Raw genomic sequence first — 18,309 nt, 5'->3', positions numbered from 1 at the left:
ACCCAGCTGAGAGGGGAGCGCTGGCCTCCTGAGCTATCCAACAGCTGGGAGGTGGGGAAAACATCTGGAACAGCTGGAACGGTGCAGGGTAAGGGGCTTGCATAGCAGAGGGCATGGTGGATTCACAGGCACTCCCTGTCCAGAGTTCCCCCTGGACAGGCACTTGCTGGGAGGCTGAGAAGCAGGGGGAGGGCTCCGTGCCTCAGTTTCCCCAGCAGGAAACAGAGCTGATGTTTTGAGGCTGGATAAGTCAGGGGAGGTCTGGAGAAGGCATGTCTGCAGGGGAGAGCAGTGTTACAGCATGGGAATGGGGACCCTTGGGGGTACCATGGACTTCGGGCAGCTAGTTGGGTCCCCAGGATGTTTTTTCTTGTGAAAAAAGATTAATAAAAATGTTTTGTTGACTGAGGGACTTGTAGTGGCCTCGGCCATGTACACACACACAGAATTTCTGCATTTATAGATACATATATATACACACACACATATCTTTATATATTTGCCTTTTGCAACCAAGGTTGAGCCTTTTAAAGCAGAAAAATAGGACGTTTGAGGAAACTGGAGCTTTTCAAAGGCTTTGCTGAAAATCCTAGAAAATTTCAAGGAAGGGGTGGAGAGAGGTGGGAGGTAACCAAAATCCTCATCCCTGGGTCCAAAAGCAACTTTTTCCTGAAAAAAAAGAAAAGAAAAAAAAAAAAAGAAAAAAAAAAGAAAACATACTCCTGTAAACTTTGTGCAGTGCTGCTCCTGGCTGGAGCCTTGGGGATGGAAGAAGGTGTTTTTCCAGGCAGGATGCGCGCAGGCCTGATGCTGGCTCTGTATTTCTGTATTTCAGGTATCACCATGAGTGCATGGAGCTGTGAGGATGTCCTGAGCCCCCTGGGGACACCCGGGGCCCTGTGGGGACATGTCACCTGCCCTCCAGTCCTGCTCCTGGGGCACAGGAGCTGTCACATCCCTGTGCTAGCAGCGTGGTGCAGATGGAGATGCTGAGCCACAGCACAGAGCTGGGTAGAATGTCACCCTGAGGGCCACACAGCAGGTGCCCTGACAGGTATCTCCATGTCCCCCTTCTCCCCGAGCTCAGCCAGGGCTGGTTTTCCATTGTATGCCCAGAACTGCTCGTAAGGTGCCACTTGCTGGCTCTCAGTGGGCTCTGAGGGTCTATTGTGAGACTGGCAGCAGCCAGGAAGTGAGGAGAAGGCAGATTGCAAAGGCAGAGATAATTCTGACCCCAGCTGAGCTTGGGAGGACAGGCACTGCTCTGTCCCTCGAGCAGTCCCAGCCTGTCTGTGTGCAGCACATTGCCCTGGCTCGTGCCTCAGTTTCCCTATGTCACAGTGGTGGCCCCCATTCCTCCACCTGCTTTGGGGGTGATGGGGCTGTGGGAAGGGCAGTGTCCCCCTCTCTTCTCTGCTCTGGAGCCCATGGCCGGGGAGTGTTGGTGAGGGCTGTACCAGGGCAGTGGGGCCACGGCTGTGCTTGGGTGCCAGGGGAAGGGCAGGTCCAGCTGTGACCCTGAGGGACAGTGCAGGGATGGAGGGATGTGAGGATATCAGGATGAAGAAGGGAAGAGATGCAGGGATGGAGACATGAAGAGATGAAGAAGAAAAGGAATGCAGGCGTGAAGAAGAGCAGGGATGAAAGAACGGAGGAGCGAAGGGCTGGAGGGGTGTGGGGATCAGAGATATAGGGATAATGGAATGCAGGGATGCAGGAAGGCAGGGGGAGAGAGTTGTGGGGACGTGGGGATCAGATCCAGTGCGGGCAGAGCCCGGGCTCCCCACCGAGAGTGCGGCGGCGCCGGGAGGTGGCAGCAGCGGCCGGGAGCGGGGCCCGGGGCGGGGGCGGTGCCGCGGGGTGTCCCCGAGGGACGGGGGGGCCGCGGCATTCCCGCTGCTCTGCGGCCCTTGCTCCGCCCTCAGCCCCTCCCGGGCTGCGGGGCCGAGCTCCAGGGGCTGCCCTCGTTCAGCCTCGCCGGGATGCGCTCGGGTGGGGTCCCGACACGGACACGGGTGGGTCCGGCTCTGCTGGGCTCTCGGGCGCCTGTCCCTTCCCGCAGCTCCTCAATGGCTGGGAATTCCCGGCTGCGCTGGCGCCGAGCCCTTCCCGAAATTCTTGTCCGAGCCGGGGCTGTAAACAGCATTTTTCTCTCCTTTCAGTGGCTGCCGGGTCCTGAGTCCCCCGCCCTCTCTGTTGCTTCTTTCAGGTGTTCCTGGATTGTTCACTTCCCGACCCCTCTGCTGCATCCTGATGGAGCTCCACAGGGAGCCGGCGACAGCAGCCCCTGGGGCACCCCTCACCCTGGCACGGGTGGCACGGGTTTGGCCTCGCATGGCATCCACCGTCCCTCTCCAGGGCTCTGGTGCCGCCACAGTGAGAGGTGCCCGGCATTGCTGGTGGGGAGCACGGAGTCACTGCCCTGCAGGACGTGAGCACCTCCAGGCCTGCGCTGGCTCTGGGAGCTGAGCAAGGATTTATTTATGGCTTGGGTGGAAAACCAGAAGGTTTGGTCAAACGTCCCACAGGCCCCGGGCCTGCCCCTGCCCGCGGCTCGGACACGTCACGGACACGCCTGTGGTCAGCCGTGGAGGACAGCCCGGGGGGACACGGCTCTGCGGGGTGCGCTGCCTTGGTGAGGACGGCAGCCGTGAGCCCCCTCAGCCACCGCTCGCCACACAAGCCCCCCTCAGCCACAAAACCCTCCGGCCACGATCCCCTTGTCCATGAGCCCCTGGCGATGCTGCCCCCGGCAACCAGCGCCCTTGGCCATATTGCCCCAACCCATAAACCCCCCCCAATCCCTCGGCCCACCCACGCCGTTCTTGGCACGGTGGGGACCAGGCCACGGGCACGTGGGGATGCCCTGGAGCATCCTCGGGGAGGGGGTCCCGGGGTGTCCCCGGTGTCTCGCCCCCCAGCCACGGGCTATGCGGGGCTCTACACCGATATCGATTCTATTTAAGGAAGCCCGACCCAAACCGGCCCCCCGGGCTTGCTGCGGCGGCGGGGCCGGGCCGGGGGCGGGGGCGGGGGGTGCGCTGAGCACGGCGGGTCCCAGCCCGCCCCTTCCCCGCCCGCCGCCTCCGCCATGGGCGCCGCGGGGCCGCTCTGCGCCCTCCTCCTGCTGCTGGGCACCGGGACCCGGACCGGCACCGGGACCGGCATCGAGACCAGGACCCGGCCAGAGCCGCCGCGCCTGGTACTCGCCCTGCTGGCCCGGAACGCGCAGCACTCGCTGCCGCACTGCCTGGGAGCCCTGGAGCGCTTGGACTATCCCGCGGGCAGCATCGCCCTGTGGTGAGGCAGCGGAACCCCGGGGGAGCGGGCGGAGAGTAGCACGGATCCTGGGGGAGGAGAGGGCTGTGGGGGAATGGGCATCTCGGGGGGAGCCGGGATGCTGGAGTCACAGGGACCGCGGGGATAGCGGGAGCCCCGGGGAATGGGAATAGTGGGGGGGAGGGAAGGAGGGTCCGGGGATTAAGGGAGACTGTGAGGAGAATGGAGAACCGAGGATAGCAGGGATCCGGAGGACAGTGCGGGGGGGAACTAGGGAGAGTGGGGGAACTGGGGGCTCTTGGGTGGACAGAACACATTCGAAGGAATGGGGGCCTGCGGGGAATGGGGATCTTTAGGGGGCAGGGACCTTCGGGAGGACCAGGGATCCCGCTGGTAGCAGCTGGTAGCAGCGTCCCCAGCTGGGACCCCCCAAATGTTAGGGGTGGCTCTGCCCGTGTGTGGGACCCAGCAGGGAAGCGGGAGGGGCTCGGGCTGCCCCGCGGGGAAGGGGCAGGACCCTCACCTTTCCCCTGAGGAAGCTATGGGGCTGATGAGGGAGGGGACCCCTGGGCACAAGGGGATTCTGTATCATCAGGGACAGGCGCTGCCTTCCCCCTCCCTGCAGGGCTCACCCTCGGGCCCCCTTTCCCAAAGACACCCCCAAGCCCCCTTTACCGTGCTGGGGGTTGGCTGGAAGAGGACTCTTCTGTCTCCTCGCTGCGCCACTGCGGTCTCTCGCCTGAACTTGTCGGAAACTTTTCTGCAGCTGCTTTTGCGGGGGAGCTGAGGCGGGGGCTGGCGGGGGGATCCTGGCGGGGCTGGGGCGGGGGTCAGCTGCCGGCGAAGGGGAAGGGGGATCCTCACCTTTACCCTCTGCACCCCCTGGGAACTCCTGGCCGCAGGACCCTGCGGGGTGTTTGGGCAGCCCGTGGAGCTGGGGGAATACAGATGCTGCCTTCTCCCCTGAATCTGTCAAATCCCCATGACGCCAGTGCCTGGGGGATGTCCCGGGGCTCTCTGACATGTCGAGGGTACCAAGGGGTGTGGGAACTTGGGGTTTGGCCCAGTGCAAGGTGGGCTCAGCTGTCTGTGCTGGGCTCCCTGTGAACATTGTTCTGAGGGCGGGTGGGAGAGTTGGGAATGCTGATGGTGCCCAGTAAAGGGAATGTTCAGGAAGGGGGATTTTTTGCTGTTGAGTCTTCCTCTCACTGCTGGAACAGTGGGATGCACAGGGGTACTGTGGGGTGCAGGGACAGGGGAACAAAGTGGCTGTGCTGCAATGCTCATGGTGGGCAGTCACAAGGCTGGGGTGAGGAGAACATGTCCAGGGCTGCCACTGGGATGCAGGGTGGGAGCTGTGGAACAGCCTGGCTGGCAGTGGCACCGAGGAAGAAATTACCAGTTAGTGTTCCCCCTCCTGCCTGCACAGCCTTGGTTCCTTCAAATTACATGTTACATTCCCAAGCAAGTCTGTCACTGGCTCAGTCTTTTGGCCCCGTGAGCATTTCTAGTGCAGGGTGAGGTCCTGGTTGTCCCTTGAGGAGGACCCCCAGGGGCTGATGTCCCCTTATCCCAGGTGTGCAACAGACCACAACTCGGACAACACGACGGCAATGCTGCAGGAGTGGCTGGGGGCAGTGGGGAAGGACTATCACTCGGTGGCCTGGAAGGTGCAAGAGGAGCCCAGGTGAGGCTGGGTGGGGGCAGATGTGGGCTGAGGGGTTCCTGGAGCAGCATCAACTCTCCCTGGCCAGCGACCAGGAGGAGCAAAGCAGAGTGGGGCTGACTCAGCCCGCCTGCACTAACAGCCTGCACTGAGTTTGTGCATTCCCAGCAAGTGAGGTTAACCCCTGCCTCCCCCTGCCCAGCTCCTATCCTGATGAGCTTGGTCCCAAGCACTGGAGTGACAAACGCTATGAAAACGTGATGAAGTTGAAGCAGGAAGCTCTCACCTATGCCCGGGAGCAGCAGGCAGACTACATCCTGGTAAGGGGCTTGGGGCACTGGTGGGTGGGGGCTGAGGTGGCCTTCTGCACGTCTCCAGAACCTGTGCTGTCTCTGCAGTTCATGGACACTGACGCCATCCTGACCAACAACCAGACCCTCAAGTTTCTCATGGCGCAGAACAAGTCAGTGGTGGCCCCCATGCTGGACTCACAGACCTTCTACTCCAACTTCTGGTGTGGCATCACACCCCAGGTACGTCCCCAGAAAGCCCCGCAGAATGAGACAGCCCATGGTGGAGGAGCACTCTGCCATGGGGGCATTGTGCCGGTTGTTACCGCAGGGATTCTATCGCCGGACAGCCGACTACTTCCCCACCAAGAACCGGCAGCGGCTGGGCTGCTTCCGTGTCCCCATGGTCTATGCCACCTTCCTGATCGACCTGCGGAAGGAGGAGACCTTGCAATTGGCTTTCTACCCACCCCACCCCAACTACACCTGGGCCTTTGATGACATCATTGTCTTTGCCTACTCCTGCCAGGAGGCTGGTGAGGGTGATGGGGATTTTGGGGGCTGCAGGGGCTGGGGGGGCTGTGCTGCTCACCTGTCTCATCCGGCAGGTGTGGAGGTCCACGTGTGCAACCAGCACCACTTTGGTTACATCAACGTTCCTGTGAAGGCCCACCAGACACTGGAGGATGATCATGCCAACTTCGTGCATCTCATGCTGGAGGCCATGGGTGAGTGCCCATGGGTGGAGAAGTCCTGGAGGCCTCTAGGTCCTGACAGGGCTGTCAGCACCAGCTCCCAGCCAGGGGAATCTGGGCTCCACTGAAGAGTGTCTCCTCTCTCCACAGTGGATGGTCCCCCCATGCAGCGCTCCAGACATATTTCTCTCCTGCCCAGGCCACTCACAAAAATGGGTTTTGATGAAGTAAGTGCCCAGTGGAGCTGCTTGTGTTCCCCTGTCCATCCCTCTGATTGCATCCATCTCTCTGATTGCATCTATCCATGGCAAAACGCAAGCACGTGTCCCCATCCTGCAGTAGCTGGGCAGACTGTGTGTCCTCCATGACAACACGCCCCATTGTTGGGGCTCTCCTCTTCCTCTCTAGATCTTCCTAATCAACCTGGTGCGGAGGCCAGACCGGCGGCAGCGAATGCTAGCATCCCTGCAGGAGCTGGAGATCATTCCACGGGTGGTGGATGCTGTGGATGGCAGGTGACCATCGGGGGACCACTCAGCCAGTCCCTCGGTGTCACTCTGATGAGGGGACGGGGAGTGTCTGGTGGGACACCTCACTGATGCAGCCCCTCTCCTTGCAGCACCCTCAACAGCAGTGACATCAAGGTGCTGGGTGTGGACTTGCTACCCGGGTACTACGACCCCTTCTCCGGCCGCACGCTCACCAAGGGCGAGGTTGGCTGCTTCCTCAGCCACTACAATATCTGGAAGGAGGTATGGGGCCACAGCAGCCATGGGGTCCCTAAGGGCCACCAGCAGTGGGCAGGGACCTTGTGAGCATCACAGATGTCTGGAGGACCTGGGGAGAAGGGATGTCCTGCAGGGTCAGTGGCCCCAGTATGGCCCAGAGGGGTGCTGGGATAGGCTGGCACCTCTGTGCCCTCCCCCAGATCGTGTCCCAGAGGTTGGAGCGGTCAGTGGTCTTCGAGGATGATGTGCGCTTCGAGGCTGCCTTCCCAGCACGGCTGCAGCGGCTGATGGAGGAGCTGGAGCGGGCACAGCAGAACTGGGACCTCATGTAGGTGCTGGGGCCAGGGGGTGTGGGGTGGGGGTCCCCAAGGCTGGCTCTCATGGTTCCCTGGCCACCCCACAGCTACCTGGGGAGGAAACAGGTGAACGACGAGGATGAGGCACCTGTGAAAGGCGTGCGGAACCTGGTGGTGGCCGGGTACTCGTACTGGACACTGGCCTACGCCATCTCCCACCATGGGGCACGGAAGCTGCTGGCCACCAACCCCCTCTCCAAAATGCTGCCTGTGGACGAGTATCTGCCCATCATGTATGACAAGCACCCCAAGTAAGGAGCAGATTGTGCAGGAGGGTGCTGGCCTGGCCATGCCAGTGTGGAACAATGTGTTTCTTCTCTGCTGTCACCACCTCACCCAGTTCCCCCCTTTGCAGGCGTTACTCATGCTGGAGGAAAACATCTGTAGCATGAGCTCATTCTTAGCCAGCCGCTGCCTGGCCACTGGCCGCTGGAAAATGGCCCTCTGCCAGCATGGGGGGGGGAATGGGAATGGAGCTGGGGCTTGGTGTGGGCCCTGCACAGGATCTTGGCCCCATGGCAAGGAGCAGGCAGCAGCCCCCTGTACCCTAGTGCTGGGGGGCTCTGGGGTCCCCTGCCCCTGGCTGGGGGTCTCAGCCCCAATTTGGAGCACTTTCATGCTCCTCTCTGGGGTGGGGGGCCAGCGGTAAGGCTTTGTCTGGGGAGCGGGAGGCAATTTAGGGGGTGAGTGAGCACCAGCGGGTGGTGTCCTGGGAGAGAAGGGATTGGGAAACCCAGTGAGCAGGAAGGAGAAACACATGGATCAGGCATGTAAAAGGCAGGCTGGAGGTGGACGGAGGGATGGATTAGGGCTCTGGATGTGCACCAGCAGCAGCTGGAAGCCCCCTGCTTACAGGCATAACAGCACGAGACAGCCCTGTCTCAGGGCCAGCTGGATGCTGTGCCAGAGACCCACTCTGTGCCAAGAGCCGGCCCCAGCTGGTCGGAGCGACAGGTCCTGTCCTCTCTGTAATCTCTCCACAGTCCCTGCCCAGCATTCCCCGGCTCCATGCCTGGGTACCCCACACCCCTCCCTATCCCCTGCACTGCATGGAGCTTTTCCCAGATGGTTGATTTGGTTTTCCCAGTGCTCTGGTTTTCTCCTCTGTGCCATGCTCTGTAAGCCAGTTTTTTCTCTCGGGTCTGCTCTACTTTCCCCAGTGAGGATTACAAGCGGCACTTCTCCCCACGGGACTTGCTGGTGTTTTCGGCTCACCCCCTCCTGGTTTATCCCACTCACTATGCTGGGGACAGCAACTGGCTGAGTGACACCGAGACTTCCACCATCTGGGATGACGATGCCAAGAAGACTGACTGGGTTGGCTCGCAGAAGACACTGAGGGACTCACGGGGCAGTGCTGGCCACCTCCGCTCCACGGCCCGTGACGAGCTCTGATGGTGAGCAAGGCCGTGAGACCCAGGCACAGGGGACAGGGCAGCTGGGGAGCGTCTCCCTCCACGTGCCATGTTCACATGTGTCCCACATGCCTAGCTTGTTTTTATCATGGGGCAGCAGGTCTCCCTGGCAGATTCAAAGCATTGGGAAACAGACCAGACTGTCTCATCCAGGTGGGGAAAGGGGTGGGGACACAGATGTCCCATGTGGGGCTGCGCTGGGCTGGAGGGGATATGGGGACAGGGCTCTCCATCTCCCTGAGTCCATGCTGCTCCCCAGCCCCTCAGGTGAGGAAGGGAGAACGCACCTTTGCCTGCTGCAAAAGTGTGGAAAGAGCTGGGGCATATTCCACAGGAACGTCTCGCCCCAGCACTGCTTGCTCCCCTCAGAAGTGGGTCTCCTTGGGCTGTGCGTCTGTGGGGTGGCCAGGCAGGCAGGCAGGCGACCCACACTGGCTCAGCCCCAGGGCAGCACAGACACAGTTAATGCCGGGTCAGACTTTCCCTGCCTGAGGTTGCTTGTCCTGGCAACAGAACTGCCCTGGGAGCTGCCAGACCGGGGGAGGCTGGAAAACAGCTGTCCCACTGCCTTGGCTGCAGGCGTGAACACATTGGGGCTGCTCCTGCCGTGACCACTGATGTCTGTGTCCATGTCTTCTAGGGATGAGGGATTGTGATCCAGCTGGGAGCACCATGGGCAGGACCTTATACTGCCCGCTCCCACTCAGGAGATGCAGCTGCCCTGGACATCTGGACAGAGGGTTCTTCGAATCTGCATGTGACGAATCCACCCAAGGCAGGATTTGCCCCAGGAAAGCCTTTCCCTGCCAAGTGGAGAGACTAGAGGAGCGCTGTGCTCCATCTCTGCTGAGGTCACGTCTCCAGGACAGTCCCAATCAACGCGAACTCTGCCGTCTCCCACCAGCCTGGACTTTGGGGAGTGGACTTTGGGCTGGCACACATGGTGGCCTTCTGCCTCTGACTGGGCTTGTCCCTCATGCCATGCCTGGGTGGAAGCCCAGGGAGGATTAAAGCAGACTGTTTGAGCTGATGTGCTGGGTGCTGGCATTGCCCCAAGTTCCCAGGGGTCACCTCAGTGCTGCAGGGGTGAGGGTCCAGCAGTTCCCCCAGCTGGGAACTTTGGGAATGAAATCTGTAAAGGGGAAAGAGAGGGAAGGAGACAGGTGGCGGGGAGGAAGATTGAAGCTCACCCTTAGGGTCTGGGTGGGAAAAGTGGGTGGCATCTTCATGGAGCTCAGCTCTCTCCTGGGAGTGGAGGTTATGGAGCAGCAGGTGGAGGCCTTGGTAGCAGAACCCAGTGAGATGTCTGGGACTACCAAGGGATTCAGGAAACCATCATTTGGGGCAGGTTGAACAGCTACAGCAGGAACCTCCTGAAGGAAAACAACCAGCTCCAGATCACAAGGGACCTGAAGATCCAAGTCTATCTCACGGAGAACAGGGAGGAGATGGCCAAGTGCACGTTCTGCAAGTGGAGGGTCCCAGCCAGTATAGACATGGGTGAGAAAGGGATGACAGGTTGGGCACACTTTTGCTTCCCAGCTTTTCCCCTGGTCCAGACAGCCTCAGTATTCCAGGAGGAGCTTGGGAGCTGGGATGGATCAGAAGAATGTCTGGTGCCAGCTGGAGCAGAGGATGGAAGCGACAGCAACACTGTGGTATTTGTCAGCCAGCAAGTGTCCCAGTGCCTGCTGGGATGCAGGAGAGGAGCTGCCTTTGCTGGGTGTCTCAGTATTCCTGGGATACAGAGCTGGGCAGGACATGCTGGCCCAGCCAGGACTCTAGGACACAGCAGTGGTGAGGACACACTGCCTCAGTCTGTGCCCTCCACGAGACCTGCAACGGGTCTGCGGGAAGCCAGAACTCCTGCAGCTGTTGGAAACTCCACGGTTTTGGCCAAAACCACTGAACTCAAAAACACTGTGAGGCCAGCCCTGAAACTTGCTGCAGCTCAGTCGGAGCAGCACGCTATGAGATTCCAGGCTCTCCGTGCTTGCCAGTTTCTCAACAAAGCTGAAGTACCTTTGGATTTACAGAAGTAGCTCCTATTGCTCCCCATTTCTCACTAGAAGCCTCCCTCCAGACTGTGCTGGTCGAACAGGGATGGGAACACAGATTTGAGCTGCAGTGCCAAGGACAACCCAAGCCTGGCAAGCAGCGCATGGAAGAGAGGCAGGAGCAGGGCAGAGTCAGGGTGAGGGTTTATTTAATTTCTGTGCCAAACTGAGGTATGGAGCCTCTGCAGGGATTCAAGTGGGACATGAGCTGCCTGGATTGGTGTGGGGATGGAAGGAGGCTGCCCCAGCTCCCAAGCACACTGCCCAGCTGGGCCAGCTCTGCTCCGCACCACGGTCACCCCGGAGTGCCTGCAGCACCCTGTCCATCAGCCACAAGGGTCCGTCCCCGTGGGTTTGTGTCAGCCCCTGTCCCCTGGCTCTGTAGGTGCTCGGCTCTGGATGTGCTCCAGCAGGCAGGTCACTGCCTGGGCCAGGATCTGCTCCAGCTTCTCCCGCTCCCCAGCACTGAACGGGGACAGGACATAGTCGGGCACTGTCACATCACCTTCTGGCCGCCCGATGCCGATCCTGAGCCGGGTCATCTCCTGGGGAGGAAGGAAGAGAGCTGGGGGAGCTTCCCCTCAAGTGTTCAGACAGAGCTAGGCAAGGTGACAGTGCTGAGAGTGTGGCTGGGCAGCAATGGAGCAGCTCCTCATGTTTTCCAGCTGGTTTTGAGTGCTTGCTCCAAGAAACATAATTTTGGAAGAGGCTTTTGCTGGGCTGTGCCGAGATCCCAGGCTCCTGCCAGGCCTGGCAGAGGCACTCAAGCTAATTGTTTCCATGTCCTCCATGGCGGCCAAACAGACAACAGCCCTCCAGGAAGAAGGGGAAGGAGAACAGGGGGGAAAAGGAGCAGGGGCTTGTCTAAGAGGAATCAGAAAAATGGGAGTGGGGGAACAAGCCATGCATTGATGGGGGCACAGGATTGATCCCCTTCCCCTGGGGCTCACTTACACTGGACTGCAGAGCACTGATGCAGGATTGGACCCCGTTGTGTCCCCTTGGGAGAGAAAGAGAAAACCCACAATTGGTTTGAAAGGGACAGCCCCCCATATAGCCCTGGGGTCTCCTGCTGCAGCAATGTGGGAATGTGGTCCCAGCCAAGGGCTGCAGTCCCCATGTCCTCGTTCTGCAGGAACATCCAGCCCTGGGGGCTCAGAGCAGTTGGCTGGGGGTTAGAGGGAAGCAGGGCTGGGACAGCATGTTCTGTGTGTGTCAGCTCTTGCTGCAGCTGGTGCATGTGTGACTGAGCACTGGGGCCCAGCACTGTACCTGCCCCATCCCGCAGTGGAAGCTTTCCTAGGTGAAATAGGAAAGCTAGGTCTGGCACCGGGCAGGCACAGTGGAGACAGAGTGCTATAAAAAGCCCATGTGGTGCTGTCAGTGGGCTGAATCCAGCCCATAGCTGCTTCCAGGAGGCTCTCTACCCTCTCTGCTAGGGCAGGAACTGGGAGGCTGCCCAAACAGCCAGCTGCTGCCTCTGCAATAGATCAAGCCCAGAACAAAAGCTGAAACTTTGCAAGGCTGGTGGGATGGGGCCAAGAATATCCCATGAACCTGTATGGGCATGTTAAAGCCTCAAACTAGCTCATACAGCCAGGGAGCTGGGGCTACCCCATACCTTGCACTGCCTCCCAGCTTGATGGCCACCTTGCCCAGGGCCTTGTCCAGGTCGTCGTGAACCAGGTAAATGTCTTGAGGGCCAAGGCTATAGATCTCAGCTTTGGAAACAGAAATACAACTTAAGAAATGAGGGGGAGACAGACTCACCAGGCCCTGACTCTGCAGAGTGGGGCTGCAGTGAGCCGTGGAGGGCAGGGAGACAGCAGGGCTGTCACAGGAGGCTGGTGACACTAGAGCCTTTGGGGCTGACACAGTTGCTCACCAGCACTGGCGACGCTGAGACCGTTGAGGTTCATGAACCTCCGTGGCTTGAGCAGCAGCAGCTCCAGGCCGTGGGCTGTGGCCAGGGCCACATCAGCACAGCACCGCTTGTCCACTCGCCAGCCCTCGGCCACTGCCAGCTGCCGGGCCAGCTGGTCCAGCACCTCCATGCCCACACTGTGCCGTGTGCCTCGCAGCCCATAGTTGCCCAGGCCGGCCACCTGCATGGCAGAGTCAACAGGGCTCTGACGGGCCACCATGAGGCCCCTGGCCCCTGCACGGGCCTGATCCCCTCCAGCATGACCCAGACCTGCTCCCTCCATGCTCCTCACAGCTGGTTGGATCTTCACAGCCTCAATCCCCACAGCATTCCCTTCAGTCCCTCTTCAGAGCCTCGGTCCCTCCCTCACAACCCTGACCGTGCCGGTGCTCGCCCATGACCTGATCCCCCCCCGGCACTGCCCTCACAGCCCCGCTCCGTCTGCTCGGCTCACAGTCCTGGTCCACCCTGTTCTCCTCACAGCCCCGTTCCCCTCACAGTCCCGCCCGCCCCACGAGCGCTCGCGCGCGCCCCGCCACCTCCGCCGCCAGCATCGCCCTCCTGGCCAGCGTGACGTCACGCCCTCGCGCCGCTCAACGTCCCGCCCACGTCGCCTCGCCCCCGCCGCCATTTTGGTTACGGGCAGCACCGCCATGTTTCTAGCGGGCGGCGGGGCGGTACCGGGGTGTCGGGGGCGGTACCGGGAGCGGTATCGCGGGCGGTATCGGGGTGTCGGGGGCGGTGTCGCCGCTGTGACAATGCCCGCGGAGCGGCTGGTGCTAGAGGTGGTTGTGGTGGGGACGGCGAGGCGCGCTAACGGGCTGTCACCGAGCAGGCCGTGAGAAGCTCCGCAGAGGCCCCGAGGGACTCGCAGGAGCGGTGAATGCCCGCACTGCGCCCCGTGGTTTGTGTGTTTGTGCCTGTCCCGTCTCCACTCGCGTGCTGGCCCTTGGCAGAGGGCTGGATGGGGGAACACGTCTCTCCTCACCTTCCCCCATCCAGGTCCTCACGCTGCCAGCAGGGCACAGCTTGCTTCCAGGGCACTGGGACGATTCCCCAGCCCAGCAGCACCTCACTGTGCTGGAAACTGGTCATCTTCCAAGTCCTTCCACACTGCCTGCAGTCAGGAATCCATGTAAACGCCTCAGTTGTTTCATTTTTATAAGATTTATTTTAAAATTAGAAATTCGTATTTTTGCAAGAGGCGGAATTTTTGCCTCTGTCTTTGGGCCAGCTCTTGGGCAGCCTTTGGGTGCCATCTAAAATCCCCAAAGCTGGAATGGTCCCAAGCACTGGCAGCTCATTTCCCTACAGGGAACAAGCAGAGCTTTGGAAGCATTGAAGTGTCCTTACACCCCTCCCTTGAGCAGGCTGCTCCTAGCCAGTGAATGACTCTGGTTCCTCTGACCTCTTATGCAGTAACAGCATAAAGGATATTAAAATCAGGGCAAAAGCCAGGCTGTGCATCCCATGCTTGACAGTCTGGAGCACTAATCTTCTCTAAGTTGTCCCCAGGTCCCCCATTGTGACACTGCCCAGAAGCTGAAGACCTGCTGGCCCAGCCAAAGCCTGCAAGGTCTGACCAGCACAGGGATGTACAAGAATCTCCACAGCTCCCAGCACCAACTCTGCTGTAGAAACCATCACTGAATAAAAGGAATTTTCAAAACCGTTAGCAGTGCTGTGGGCTCCCCTGGAGGTAGGATGAGATTCTTCACCGCTGGTAAAACAAGCAAGAAGTCTTTTGTTGTTGTTTTCCTGGTTTGCTAGAGGGAAATCCTTTGGCCCTTAGGGGAAAGATGGATGAAGGGGTGGTAGGGGAGCCTGCTCATGGCAGATCAGGTGTTCCCCTCTCACATTACCCCCCTCATTGGTGTTGAAGCTACCAAGCACCTATTCACAGTGAAAGGAAACTGGAATGTGGGTGGCTCTAAAACTTCCTTGAAAAGAAAACTTGGTTGCCATGTTGAGGTGTTCACAGGAGTCAGCACCAATATATTAATGTTGTGCCAAGGAGCTGAGGCACAGCTATGCTTAAAAAGGTTTTTAAAAAACTGTTAAAATGCTGTAAGGAAGAAATAATCTTCTGTGGGCTCAGAATCTTAACGTATTGGGTATCAACAGCTGCCAGAAGTGGGGAGAGCTGTGGATGGGTGCTGTGGACAGGGTGAGAACCTCCCTGACACTGCAGACCCTCTCAGCATCTTCCCCATCTCATCACACATGTCTCAGGTGGTAGATCCACCTTTACCTGGCCAAGAGTGAATCAGTAAAGTGCTTTAAATTACATAATTTGCACCTGGTCCTGCAGCTGCATCCTGCAGTGGGCTCCTTGGAGCTGGAGAGAGTTCAGCAGGAGAGCACTTGTGCTGTGGGGAGTGACACACCATTGCCACTGCACATCCCACCAGCCCTGGGTGCTCTCTAGCTCCATATGGATCTGAAAGAGGCCCTTGCCAGTGACTAGAAGAAAAAACTGATGCGAGATGCCACTGTTTTGCAGCCTGTTGATGAGAATAATTTCTCCTCTTCTGGGAAGTAGGGGATGCTGTCAGCCACCTCCTGGACGACATCCGGGCGTACCTCGAGGCCTTGCTGCACAAGCTCGCTGACCACACACTGCTTCACGTGGTGGTGCTTCAGTGGGAGGAAAGGCACAACAAAATCAATGAGGTGTTCATTAATGATCCCAGATTTCCAGAAGCCACCTGCACAAGGAAAGGAAGAGAAGGTTTTACTTTCAGAGAGTCTCTGCAGTCCCTGCAATTCACAGAGCTGCTTTGTGAGAAGCCAAAATACTCTGCTGGAGAGAGATCTTGCTGGTTCTGAACCCATCAGTTGTCACCTCCCCCCCAGACAGATTTATTCTCCAGGAATGGGGGGATTTAGCTTGTCTAGTCAGAATTTAAGCTCTGCTCCCTGTGCGAAGGGCAAGGCAAGGAGATGCAGGCAGGCAGTGGGGATCAATACAGCTCAGTGCTGTTCTGGCAAGCGTGCTGTGCTGTCTGCCAGCCCCCAGCTGCAAATACACCTTGTCTCCCAAGAACTTTGCTAAATATAGCAACAGGTCTGCTGGCTCAGAAGGAAGGAAATCTCAAGGGGATCACAGTTCCAATCCCTCAAACCCCCCTTGTCCCTTTCTGGTTGCCTGGGAGGTGGCAGGTGGTGTGGGTGGCTTCCTAGAACAGGCCTGGCTGGCTGTGCTGGGCTGTGGGGCTACAGGAGGAGCTCAGCTCCATGGACTCACTCTCAGGGTTTTCAAACACAGCCTTGGAGATGGCTGGCTCCAGGTCCTGCAGGCTGATCTCCTCCCGGTCCTTGCGGGCACGCCACAGAGCCAACGTCACGTTGTTGATCTGCTCCCCTCCTGCATTGCTGCACAAGAACGAGAGACTTATCCACTGTGTAGCCAGGAAAATGGTGTCTCAGGTGGCACCTGACACCCACCAGCCTGCAGAGTGCGAGCCAGCAGCTCCCAGCTGCCTGGCCCAAAATAACTCCTGTAGAGGCAGCCAAATACAGCAGAGGAGGCTTTTTCACACTCTCCAGATCTGTCTGTTCACAGTGAGATAGCATCTCTTGGCATTTGGAGGCTCAAAGCTTGGAGAAGGAAAGGCAAAACAAGCTTGGAGAAGGAAAGGCAAAACAAGCTGTGCCCTGAAGTAGGAGTGACCTCTGCCCAAATGGGCAGCGGTGAGCTGGAAGGCCCCACGGAGAGGCCTCTCTCACCTGATGAAGATGAAGATGGCTTTGCGGTAGTTGGTCCCGTACACAACCCAGGAGGGTCCCAGGAAGGGGATGATCACATCAATCAGGCCTGGGTGCATCTTGTCCATCTCATCAAAGAGAAATGCTGACCGTCCACAGCTGGTCAGGTTCCCCTGGATCCAGCGCTTCAGGCTTCCCTAGGAAAAACACCCACCGAGCTGTAAGGCAGTGAGGTGGCAAGGAAGGCTCAAGCACCCCAGAGCAAAGGCTGAGGGAGGAGCTCAAGCACAGCCAAAGGTGCTGAGAGCAGCGTGTCCCTGCACAGCACCACACACTTGGAGCTGAAAGACCCAGTGCTGCGGAGGCCCCTTTAGTCTGGGTTTCACACAGGGGCTGTTTACCAGCTTTTTTAGCCCATTGTAGGTCTTTTTATGCAGATGTAGAGGAGGAGGCAGCACACTAAAGCTGGAGATTCAGACTCCTACAGCTCCCCACGTTCTTCTCGTTCCCTCTTGTATCTACACAGTTCCCAGCTTCTTGCCAGCTCCTGTTCTGATGCAGAAACATGTGCCTGCACTGACCCAGAACAGCTCTTTATCGTGGCTGAAGGTACTTCCCAGCCCACACAAAACCACTCACATGGCCCGGGGGCATGTGAAAGTCCTAAATGAAGCACTTCAGCCAGGAAGGGATTTACTTTTCCAAAAGCATTTCCCTTAAGGACACAATACAACAAATAATTTCTCCAAACACCCAGAAACTAAAGGTCCAGGTATGCTGAATTCCCACTCTGCTGAAAATCTGGCATTTTGATTTCTCTCTTTTCTCAGCTCTAAGAGACAGAACGGCACCATGGAGAGTCTGGAGCTGCTGTTGGGGAGCTGTGTGCTCTGTGAGGAGGGGATTACACGTCTAGTGATATGCAGCTTTTTACAGCCATCAGGCTGTTTGGAAAGCATTGGGAAAATTTTAGTGCCTTTCATCTAAGCCAAATCACTTTTGTTTGTGTGTTCAAAGAGCTGTGTAAATATTTAAGAATGAGAACACGATCAAGGCAGGGACTGCTGTGGAGAGGCTGAAAGTAATAACTGAGTATCCTGTAGTTACTAGTGCATCCTTCAGCCAGTGTATGGAGCCACTCTCTCAGCTATGTTTGTCTGAGAGGGTAAAACAAAAAGCTTTTATTCCTACTGCACTTCAGGAAACAGCTTGAATGCATATGTACTGAGGATCAAGCCAGACACAGCCAAACCCCCCCAGTGAAGTGGCACTGCTGAGCGGTGTCCCTTACCTTGTACTGCTCTATCTGCTCAGCGTGGGGGAAATGCACTATGGGGGAGAAGTGGTGAACATAGGGGCTCTGGAGCCCCCTCTGGAAGAGGTAGCGGATGAGCATGGAGCTCACGTAGGTTTTGCCTGTTCCTGTCGAGCCGTGGAAGGACATCACGAGGGGTTTCATTGGATTCGGGTTCTCCAGGAACTCCCTCAGCCCCTTCATCACCTGCTGCCTCACCAGGGGCTGTCCCACCAGATTCGTGGCCAAGTCAAACTCCAGACCTGAAACGAAGTGAAACCAGGGCTTGGAGAACGCGGGTTGTCCTCGCTCGTCCCGTCCCTGGGGGCCGCCCCGCTGGGCCTCGTCATCCCCGGCTGCCGCGCGGCCGAGAGACCCCGCTCCAAGGGATGCTCCCGGAGCGCTGGCTCCCGGGTCCCCTCGCCGGCTGCGCCCGGCCTCGGCCGCTGCGCGCCCCCCGCCGCAGGCTCCCCTGCCCCCAGACCCCCATCCCGGCCGGCCGCTCCCGCTGACCGCGCAGGTCGGGCCCGAAGCCGCACTCGCAGTCCGCCGAGAAGCCGCAGCGCAGCCCCCACAGGTCCCAGGCGGCGGCGGGGCGGGCGGCGGCCGCCAGCAGCACCAGCAGCACCCGGACCGGGGCCGGGGCCGCTCCGGGGGCCATGGCGGCCGCGGCTCCCGCTCCGCCCGCACTACAACTCCCAGCGTGCCCCGGCTCCCCTGCCCCCAGACCCCCATCCCGGCCGGCCGCTCCCGCTGACCGCGCAGGTCGGGCCCGAAGCCGCACTCGCAGTCCGCCGAGAAGCCGCAGCGCAGCCCCCACAGGTCCCAGGCGGCGGCGGGGCGGGCGGCGGCCGCCAGCAGCACCAGCAGCACCCGGACCGGGGCCGGGGCCGCTCC

The 18,309-nt window shown here is 59.2% G+C and overlaps 3 protein-coding genes across 6 annotated transcripts; 1 reads left to right on the top strand and 2 right to left on the bottom strand.

Annotated features, from left to right (window-relative positions):
• Nucleotides 1–3,085: 3,085 nt before the first annotated feature.
• On the top strand, nucleotides 3,086–9,157 carry CERCAM (cerebral endothelial cell adhesion molecule). Its single transcript, XM_041475206.1, has 13 exons — nucleotides 3,086–3,300; nucleotides 4,856–4,966; nucleotides 5,148–5,265; nucleotides 5,344–5,478; nucleotides 5,567–5,771; nucleotides 5,844–5,963; nucleotides 6,081–6,157; nucleotides 6,339–6,445; nucleotides 6,550–6,682; nucleotides 6,859–6,986; nucleotides 7,062–7,265; nucleotides 8,175–8,411; nucleotides 9,070–9,157. The coding sequence occupies exons 1-12, from the start codon at nucleotides 3,092–3,094 to the stop codon at nucleotides 8,407–8,409; spliced, it is 1,782 nt and encodes a 593-aa protein (XP_041331140.1). The 5' UTR covers nucleotides 3,086–3,091; the 3' UTR covers nucleotides 8,410–8,411; nucleotides 9,070–9,157.
• A 1,456-nt stretch (nucleotides 9,158–10,613) lies between these two features.
• PTRH1 (peptidyl-tRNA hydrolase 1 homolog) lies at nucleotides 10,614–12,876 on the bottom strand. Its single transcript, XM_041475212.1, is given in 5 exon segments — nucleotides 10,614–11,031; nucleotides 11,441–11,486; nucleotides 12,108–12,207; nucleotides 12,372–12,602; nucleotides 12,605–12,876. Coding segments are annotated over 5 exon segments (630 nt in total). The 5' UTR covers nucleotides 12,672–12,876; the 3' UTR covers nucleotides 10,614–10,845.
• Nucleotides 12,877–13,561: 685 nt separating this feature from the next.
• Nucleotides 13,562–18,083, bottom strand: TOR2A (torsin family 2 member A). 4 transcript variants are annotated; one of them, XM_041475149.1, is made up of 5 exons: nucleotides 17,926–18,083; nucleotides 17,410–17,675; nucleotides 16,140–16,315; nucleotides 15,858–16,010; nucleotides 15,655–15,785 (listed from the first exon to the last, which is right to left on the bottom strand). In XM_041475149.1, exons 1-4 carry the CDS (start codon nucleotides 18,071–18,073, stop codon nucleotides 15,947–15,949), a joined length of 654 nt encoding a protein of 217 aa, XP_041331083.1. In that variant the 5' UTR covers nucleotides 18,074–18,083; the 3' UTR covers nucleotides 15,655–15,785; nucleotides 15,858–15,946. The 4 variants fall into 4 exon arrangements, with proteins under 4 accessions (XP_041331086.1, XP_041331085.1, XP_041331083.1 ...); XM_041475150.1 differs by having other exon boundaries at nucleotides 15,858–15,965; XM_041475152.1 differs by lacking the exons at nucleotides 15,858–16,010; nucleotides 17,410–17,675; nucleotides 17,926–18,083 and adding exons at nucleotides 13,562–15,118; nucleotides 16,520–17,384 and having other exon boundaries at nucleotides 15,658–15,785.
• Nucleotides 18,084–18,309: the final 226 nt, after the last annotated feature.

Source organism: Pyrgilauda ruficollis, unplaced genomic scaffold (assembly GCF_017590135.1).
Source record: "Pyrgilauda ruficollis isolate IOZ18807 unplaced genomic scaffold, ASM1759013v1 scaffold34, whole genome shotgun sequence".
NCBI classification, from domain to species: domain Eukaryota; kingdom Metazoa; phylum Chordata; class Aves; order Passeriformes; family Passeridae; genus Pyrgilauda; species Pyrgilauda ruficollis.
The sequence above is the reverse complement of the archived record's forward strand: the minus strand, read 5'-3'. Positions and strand labels throughout refer to the sequence as shown.